The following is a 9,982-nucleotide window of genomic DNA, read 5'->3' as shown; positions in this document are numbered from 1 at the left end:
TTGGATGGAATTTTCAATTTTTTGGAGGTGGTCATGAATTAAGCTCCTTTTCGCTCTAGGACGCATAGTTTAGGAGATATGAGCAAAACAAGTTTTTCATATAAAAATTTAATTTTTTTCAGGATTTGGATGGATTATGGAATAGGACGCATAGTTTAAGAAATATGAGCAAAACAAAATATATGTTGAGTTTAAATACTCACCACGCAAAGTCACCACATTCACAATTTAATAATCAGCCTAAAGTTATACTTTAAATAACTGTAACAACATTTAACATAATTATCAATAATCGTCTATCCATTCACAAGCCATTCAGAATACAGATACCGTACACCGTTTACCTATACACTTATTAAATATAATAATATCCCAATATGAGTTGTGAAAAAGCGAATTGTACAGTAAAGAAAATTGAAGAACCATTTGTTACCTGTTGGTTGTGTCATTCATCATACCATGCAAAATGTGCTGAGTTGGCGGCTCGTACTGCCGACAATCTGCGTGAAGATAAAGGCTTACGATGGTGCTGTAAAAATTGCAAAATATACGACGTGGAATTTTATGCCTTCTTTAAAAATACCCGTGCAGAATTCGACCTAATTAATAAAGATCTCATTGCATTAACTGAGAAATTTGCAAAATATAAAACAGTTTTTGAGAATGCATCATGTTTAGAAAAATTTCTGCAGTCTCCCATAGATTCATTACGAAAACGTAAAAAACCATCAAATCGAAGTTACAAACTGAAATCGAACTGAGCATTTTTAAATTCAAATATCGTGAAAGAAGAAACAAGGCATCGTTTAAGATCATTGTTCCTGAGGACATTTTTGATAGAGTGGTCAATCCAGAATTTTGGCCACCCAATGCTCTAATTAAGGAATACATATATAAAGAACCAGCACAAACTGATATTGTCTATTTACCAAAAAATTCAAACAATGTTCCAAAAAACTAATTGCTGCTTTCGATAACAAGATTTCTTTAGTATATCAAAATGTTAGAGGTTTAAACACTAAAATGTCAACTCTTTATTCAGACAGTTTTGGTTTCGATTTTCATATAATTGCATTTACTGAAACATGGCTTCAACCAAATGTTTATGATATGGAAATTTTATGTTCGAAATACAGAATATATAGACGCGATCGCGAAATTAATGAGAAGAAATCAGGTGGGGGAGTACTGGTAGCAGTGTCCGCTGAAATTCCTTCTGAACAGATTCAAATTCAAGATATAACTGGTATTGAGATAGTTATTGTCAAAGTTCTCTTGAAAAATATGTCATTATTGATTTCATGTTCTTATATTCCACCTTCATCGAACGACGAAATTTATTCTCAACACGTTTCGGCTATTTCATCAGCATCTCAATCTTTATTATCGTCATCTGATACATTAATAGTTTTAGGCGATTTCAATCTCCCTTATGTCTCCTGGCTACACTCTTCTGAATCTGAGAGTTTAATTCCTGTAATCTCAAATAGTATTTCTAATAATTTTCTTCATTCATTACTTAATCTTGGCCTTTTTCAAATAAATGATATTTTCAATTCACACGGCAGATTACTTGATCTGGTGTTTGTTAATAGAACATTTAATATAAGTTTGGAATCCTGTCATGCTTTAACGCAACCTGAAGATCGTTATCACCCTACTATAATATTGCATCTTGCAGCCCCAAATCTCCCACGATCTAGGTACACCAATTCGAACCGAGAGTATTGCTTTGCTAAGACGAATTATACTATACTAAATTCATTGCTTTCCGCCGTAAATTGGGACGATATTCTTGATTCTAATGATATTACCGAACTAGCATCCCGTTTTTACTCAATCCTACAGGATTGCATATCCAAATCAGTGCCTCGAATTATTATAAACGACAATTCTGGACCGCCATGGAATACCAGAGTTCTATCGAAGCTGAAGAATCAAAAGAACAAGATGTACAAAAGATTCAAAAAATCAGGTTCAGCTCTTGATTTTTCGACCTATTCGATAGCCCGTTCGAAATACAACATTGCGAATAAATTGGCTCATCAAGACTATTTAAATAGAATGAAAAATCAACTGAGAGTTGATCCTAAGTCTTTCTACAAATTTGTGAATTCAAAACGCCAATCTAGTGGCCTACCAACATATCTTAAATATAAGTCCTCAACTGCCGACAATGATGTAGACATTTCTAATATATTTGCAGATTTCTTTGCTACAACATATTCGGATAAGTGTTATGATGGTAACAACATCTATCCATACATGACTAGGAACTGTAACAGAATTGATATCTCTTACATAGATGAGAGCACCATTTTAAGTAATCTTAGAACTCTGAAATCTACATTTAATGCTGGCCCTGATGGTATTCCGTCCTGTATTCTGAAACAATGTGCCGATATACTTTCATATCCTCTTTCTTTACTGTTTAATAAGTCACTAAAGTCAGGAAATCTTCCTAATATATGGAAACAATCATATGTAATGCCTTTATTTAAATCGGGTAATCGAAACGACGCATGCAACTATCGAGGTATTTCGAATCTTTGTGCCATTCCGAAGTTGATGGAAAAGATCTTAACAAGTTCTATTTCCCATCAGATTTCTTCATTATTATCTGCGAATCAACATGGTTTTAGGAAAAAACGATCGACCATAACCAACCTTTTGGAATTTACTTGTTTGGTTAATGATGCTTTTAGGGATCGCTTTCAAACAGATACAATATACACTGATTTCAGTAAAGCTTTCGACAAAGTCAATCATGCTCTCCTTTTACATAAGTTGGATATGATTGGCTTCAGCGATCCTTTATTGAGATGGTTTCATTCGTATTTAATTGGTCGGACACAATATGTTAAGTTCGGTAGTGCGACATCTAGACCTATCACTGTTACCTCGGGTGTTCCTCAGGGCAGCCACCTCGGACCTGTTTTATTTTGTCTATTCATCAATGACCTCCCATCAGTTGTAAAATTTTCTAATATTCTTATGTTTGCGGATGACGTAAAGATATTTCGTTCCTATAATAATCCCGACGAACGAAGGTATCTTCAGTTCGACCTTGATAACTTTTACGATTGGTGTGAGACAAATTTAATGGAATTAAATATCTCGAAATGTAAATTGATGCGCTTTTCGAGAAGAACTGTATTCGAGTCGAGTTATTCTATTGGGACTAACGAGCTGGAAGCAGTAGATTCTTTCAAGGATCTTGGATTGCTAATGGACCAGCGACTGAACTTTCGCCAACATGTGTCTATGGCCATCAGTAAGGCATTTGTTACTCTCGGATTCATGAAACGTTGGAGTAAAGAATTTAGAGATTACTCAATTACCAAGATACTTTACACTTCATTAGTACGAAGCAACCTTGAGTACGGTTCTATAATTTGGGATCCATATTATACAATCCACTCAAATAAGATTGAATCCGTCCAGAAGCAATTTCTTCTATTCTGCCTTCGACACAGAGGTTGGGATCGCCAGTCTTTGCCATCGTATCAATTTCGCCTAAATCTTATAAAATTACCCTCACTGCAAAGTCGTAGAACTATGTTAAATATTTCTTTCATAATGAATATAATTCAAGGTGAAATTGATTCTGAGTTTCTTCTCAACAAACTGTCATTTAACATACCTGTTAGATGTAGCAGAAATTTTGAACCGCTAAAAATTCCGTATTATAGATCAGATTATGCAAACAACGATCCGTTACGAAGGTTATGCCTTCAGTTCAATAAATATTATGCCATTATAAATCTGTCTGAGCAACGAGTTGTTCTGAAGAGAAAGATTATTTTACACTTAAACCAGTAGTTATCTTTATCTTTGTTTGTACATATTAGTCTGTAAGGATTTTGTATCTATAGACTTAATAAAAAAAAAAAAAAAAAAAAAAAAGTTTTTCATATAAAAATTTCAATTTTTTCAGGATTTGGATGGAATTTTAAATTTTTTGGGGGTGGTCATGAATTAAGGTCCTTTTCGCTCTAGGACGCATAGTTTAGGAGATATGAGCAAAACAAGTTTTTCATATAAAAATTTAAATTTTTTCAGGATTTGGATGGAATTTTCAATTTTTTGGGGTAGGTCATGAATTAAGCTCGTTTTCGCTCTAGGACGCATAGTTTAACAGATATGAGCAAAACAAGTTTTTCATATAAAAATTTCAATTTTTTCAGGATTTGGATGGAATTTTCAATTTTTTGGGGGTGGTCATGAATTAAGGTCCTTTTCGCTCTAGGACGCATAGTTTAGGAGATATGAGCAAAACAAGTTTTTCATATAAAAATTTCAATTTTTTCAGGATTTGGATGGAATTTTCAATTTTTTGGGGGTGGTCATGAATTAAGCTCCTTTTCGCTCTAGGACGCATAGTTTAAGAGATATGAGCAAAACAAGTTTTTCATATAAAAATTTCAATTTTTTTCAGGATTTGGATGGAATTTTAAATTTTTTGGGGGTGGTCATGAATTAAGCTCCTTTTCGCTCTAGGACGCATAGTTTAGGAGATATGAGCAAAACAAGTTTTTCATATAAAAATTTTAATTTTTTCAGGATTTGGATAGAATTTTCAATTTTTTGGAGGTGGTCATGAATTAAGCTCCTTTTCGCTCTAGGACGCATAGTTTAGGAGATATGAGCAAAACAAGTTTTTCATATAAAAATTTCAATTTTTTCAGGATTTGGATGGAATTTTCAATTTTTTGGGAGAGGTCATGAATTAAGCTCCTTTTCGCTCTAGGACGCATAGTTAAAGAGATATGAGCAAAACAAGTTTTTTTGGATGGAATTTTCAATTTTTTGGGGGTGGTCATGAATTAAGCTCCTTTTCGCTCTAGGACGCATAGTTTAAGAGATATGAGCAAAACAAGTTTTTCATATAAAAATTTCAATTTGTTTCAGGATTTGGATGGAATTTTCAATTTTTTGGGGGTGGTCATGAATTAAGGTCCTTTTCGCTCTAGGACGCATAGTTTAGGAGATATGAGCAAAACAAGTTTTTCATATAAAAATTTCAATTTTTTCAGGATTTGGATGGAATTTTCAATTTTTTGGGGGTGGTCATGAATTAAGCTCCTTTTCGCTCTAGGACGCATAGTTTAAGAGATATTAGCAAAACAAGTTTTTCATATAAAAATTTCAATTTTTTCAGGATTTGGATTGAATTTTCAATTTTTAGGGGGTGGTCATGAATTAAGCTCCTTTTCGCTCTAGGACGCATAGTTTAAGAGATATGAGCAAAACAAGTTTTTCTGGATGGAATTTTCAATTTTTTGGGGGTGGTCATGAATTAAGCTCCTTTTCGCTCTAGGACGCATAGTTTAAGAGATATGAACAAAACAAGTTTTTCATATAAAAATTTCAATTTTTTCAGGATTTGGATGGAATTTTCAATTTTTTTGGGGGTGGTCATGAATTAAGGTCCTTTTCGCTCTAGGACGCATAGTTTAGGAGATATGAGCAAAACAAGTTTTTCATATAAAAATTTCAATTTTTTTCAGGATTTGGATGGAATTTTCAATTTTTTCGGGGTGGTCATGAATTAAGGTCCTTTTCGCTCTAGGACGCATAGTTTAGGAGATATGAGCAAAACAAGTTTTTCATATAAAAATTTCAATTTTTTCAGGATTTGGATGGAATTTTCAATTTTTAGGGGGTGGTCATGAATTAAGCTCCTTTTCGCTCTAGGACGCATAGTTTAAGAGATATGAGCAAAACAAGTTTTTCATATAAAAATTTCAATTTTTTTCAGGAATTGGGTGGAATTTTAAATTGTTTGGGGGTGGTCATGAATTAAGCTCCTTTTCGATCTAGGACGCATAGTTTAGGAGATATGAGCAAAACAAATTTTTCATATAAAAATTTCAATTTTTTCAGGATTTGGATGGAATTTTCAATTTTTTGGGAGTGGTCATGAATTAAGCTCCTTTTCGCTCTAGGACGCATAGTTTAAGAGATATGAGCAAAACAAGTTTTTTTGGATGGAATTTTCAATTTTTTGGGGGTGGTCATGAATTAAGCTCCTTTTCGCTCTAGGACGCATAGTTTAAGAGATATGAGCAAAACAAGTTTTTCATATAAAAATTTAATTTTTTTCAGGATTTGGATGGAATTTTAAATTTTTTGGGGGTGGTCATGAATTAAGCTCCTTTTCGCTCTAGGACGCATAGTTTAGGAGATATGAGCAAAACAAGTTTTTCATATAAAAATTTTAATTTTTTCAGGATTTGGATAGAATTTTCAATTTTTTGGAGGTGGTCATGAATTAAGGTCCTTTTCGCTCTAGGACGCATAGTTTAGGAGATATGAGCAAAACAAGTTTTTCATATAAAAATTTCAATTTTTTTCAGGATTTGGATGGAATTTTCAATTTTTTGGGGGTGGTCATGAATTAAGGTCCTTTTCGCTCTAGGACGCATAGTTTAGGAGATATGAGCAAAACAAGTTTTTCATATAAAAATTTCAATTTTTTCAGGATTTGGATGGAATTTTCAATTTTTTGGGGGTGGTCATGAATTAAGCTCCTTTTCGCTCTAGGACGCATAGTTTAGGAGATATGAGCAAAACAAGTTTTTCATATAAAAATTTCAATTTTTTCAGGATTTGGATGGAATTTTAATTTTTTTGGGGGTGGTCATGAATTAAGGTCCTTTTCGCTCTAGGACGTATAGTTTAGGAGATATGAGCAAAACAAGTTTTTCATATAAAAATTTCAATTTTTTTCAGGATTTGGATGGAATTTTCAATTTTTTGGGGGTGGTCATGAATTAAGCTCCTTTTCGCTCTAGGACGCATAGTTTAGGAGATATGAGCAAAACAAGTTTTTCATATAAAAATTTCAATTTTTTCAGGATTTGGATGGAATTTTCAATTTTTTGGGGTAGGTCATGAATTAAGGTCCTTTTTGCTCTAGGAAGCATAGTTTAGGAGATATGAGCAAAACAAGTTTTTCATATAAAAAATTAAATTTTTTCAGGATTTGGATGGAATTTTAAATTTTTGGGGAGTGGTCATGAATTAAGCTCCTTTTCGCTCTAGGACGCATAGTTTAAGAGATATGAGCAAAACAAGTTTTTCATATAAAAATTTCAATTTTTTTCAGGATTTGGATGGAATTTTCAATTTTTTGGGGGTGGTCATGAATTAAGGTCCTTTTCGCTCTAGGACGCATAGTTTAGGAGATATGAGCAAAACAAGTTTTTCATATAAAAATTTCAATTTTTTCAGGATTTGGATGGAATATTCAATTTTTTGGGGGTGGTCATGAATTAAGCTCCTTTTCGCTCTAGGACGCATAGTTTAGGAGATATGAGCAAAACAAGTTTTTCATATAAAAATTTAATTTTTTTCAGGATTTGGATGGAATTTTCAATTTTTTGGAGGTGGTCATGAATTAAGGTCCTTTTCGCTCTAGGACGCATAGTTTAGGAGATATGAGCAAAACAAGTTTTTCATATAAAAATTTCAATTTTTTCAGGATTTGGATGGAATTTTCAATTTTTTGGGGGTGGTCATGAATTAAGGTCCTTTTCGCTCTAGGACGCATAGTTTAGGAGATATGAGCAAAACAAGTTTTTCATATAAAAATTTAAATTTTTTCAGCATTTGGATGGAATTTTCAATTTTTTGGGGGTGGTCATGAATTAAGGTCCTTTTCGCTCTAGGACGCATAGTTTAAGAGATATGAGCAAAACAAGTTTTTCATATAAAAATTTCAATTTTTTCAGGATTTGGATGGAATTTTCAATTTTTTGGGAGTGGTCATGAATTAAGCTCCTTTTCGCTCTAGGACGCATAGTTTAAGAGATATGAGCAAAACAAGTTTTTCATATAAAAATTTCAATTTTTTCAGGATTTGGATGGAATTTTCAATTTTTTGGAGGTGGTCATGAATTAAGCTCCTTTTCGCTCTAGGACGCATAGTTTAGGAGATATGAGCAAAACAAGTTTTTCATATAAAAATTTAATTTTTTTCAGGATTTGGATGGAATTTTCAATTTTTTGGAGGTGGTCATGAATTAAGGTCCTTTTCGCTCTAGGACGCATAGTTTAGGAGATATGAGCAAAACAAGTTTTTCATATAAAAATTTCAATTTTTTCAGGATTTGGATGGAATTTTAAATTTTTTGGGGGTGGTATGAATTAAGCTCCTTTTCGCTCTAGGACGCATAGTTTAGGAGATATGAGCAAAACAAGTTTTTCATATAAAAATTTAAATTTTTTTCAGGATTTGGATGGAATTTTCAATTTTTTGGGGGTGGTCATGAATTAAGCTCCTTTTCGCTCTAGGACGCATAGTTTAGGAGATATGAGCAAAACAAGTTTTTCATATAAAAATTTCAATTTTTTCAGGATTTGGATGGAATTTTAAATTTTTTGGGGGTGGTCATGAATTAAGGTCCTTTTCGTTTTAGGGCGCATAGTTTAGGAGATATGGGCAAAACAAGTTTTTCATATAAAAATTTCAATTTTTTCAGGATTTGGATGGAATTTTAAATTTTTGGTGGGTGGTCATGAATTAAGGTCCTTTTCGCTCTAGGACGCATAGTTTAAGAGATATGAGCAAAACAAGTTTTTTGATGGAATTTTCAATTTTTTGGGGGTGGTCATGAATTAAGCTCCTTTTCGCTCTAGGACGCATAGTTTAAGAGATATGAGCAAAACAAGTTTTTCATATAAAAATTTCAATTTTTTCAGGATTTGGATGGAATTTTCAATTTTTTGGGGGTGGTCATGAATTAAGGTCCTTTTCGTTTTAGGGCGCATAGTTTAGGAGATATGGGCAAAACAAGTTTTTCATATAAAAATTTAAATTTTTTCAGGATTTGGATGGAATTTTCAATTTTTTGGGGGTGGTCATGAATTAAGGTCCTTTTCGCTCTAGGACGCATAGTTTAAGAGATATGAGCAAAACAAGTTTTTCATATAAAAATTTCAATTTTTTCAGGATTTGGATGGAATTTTCAATTTTTTGGGGGTGGTCATGAATTAAGCTCCTTTTCGCTCTAGGACGCATAGTTTAAGAGATATGAGCAAAACAAGTTTTTTTGGATGGAATTTTCAATTTTTTGGGGGTGGTCATGAATTAAGCTCCTTTTCGCTCTAGGACGCATAGTTTAAGAGATATGAGCAAAACAAGTTTTTCATATAAAAATTTCAATTTTTTTCAGGATTTGAATGGAATTTTCAATTTTTTGGGGGTGGTCATGAATTAAGGTCCTTTTCGCTCTAGGACGCATAGTTTAGGAGATATGAGCAAAACAAGTTTTTCATATAAAAATTTCAATTTTTTTCAGGATTTGGATGGAATTTTCAATTTTTTGGGGGTGGTCATGAATTAAGCTCCTTTTCGCTCTAGGACGCATAGTTTAGGAGATATGAGCAAAACAAGTTTTTCATATAAAAATTTAAATATTTTCAGGATTTGGATGGAATTTTCAATTTTTTGGAGGTGGTCATGAATTAAGGTCCTTTTCGCTCTAGGACGCATAGTTTAGGAGATATGAGCAAAACAAGTTTTTCATATAAAAATTTCAATTTTTTCAGGATTTGGATGGAATTTTCAATTTTTTGGGGGTGGTCATGAATTAAGGTCCTTTTCGCTCTAGGACGCATAGTTTAAGAGATATGAGCAAAACAAGTTTTTCATATAAAAATTTCAATTTTTTCAGGATTTGGATGCAATTTTCAATTTTTTGGGGTGGTCATGAATTAAGCTCCTTTTCGCTCTAGGACGCATAGTTTAGGAGATATGAGCAAAACAAGTTTTTCATATAAAAATTTCAATTTTTTTCAGGATTTGGATGGAATTTTCAATTTTTTGGGGGTGGTCATGAATTAAGCTCCTTTTCGCTCTAGGACGCATAGTTTAGGAGATATGAGCAAAACAAGTTTTTCATATAAAAATTTCAATTTTTTCAGGATTTGGATGGAATTTTCAATTTTTTGGGGGTGGTCATGAATTAAGGTCCTT

At 32.8% G+C, this 9,982-nt stretch overlaps 1 protein-coding gene across 1 annotated transcript; it reads left to right on the top strand.

Moving 5' to 3' along the window:
• Window positions 1-1,023: 1,023 nt before the first annotated feature.
• Window positions 1,024-3,822, top strand: LOC142231273 (uncharacterized). The gene has a single exon (XM_075301888.1). It carries the CDS (start codon window positions 1,024-1,026, stop codon window positions 3,820-3,822), a length of 2,799 nt encoding a protein of 932 aa, XP_075158003.1.
• Window positions 3,823-9,982: the final 6,160 nt, after the last annotated feature.

The sequence above is a fragment of the Haematobia irritans genome, chromosome 3 (genome assembly GCF_050003625.1).
Source record: "Haematobia irritans isolate KBUSLIRL chromosome 3, ASM5000362v1, whole genome shotgun sequence".
In the NCBI taxonomy this organism is placed as follows: Eukaryota; Metazoa; Arthropoda; class Insecta; order Diptera; family Muscidae; genus Haematobia; species Haematobia irritans.
The sequence above is the reverse complement of the archived record's forward strand: the minus strand, read 5'-3'. Positions and strand labels throughout refer to the sequence as shown.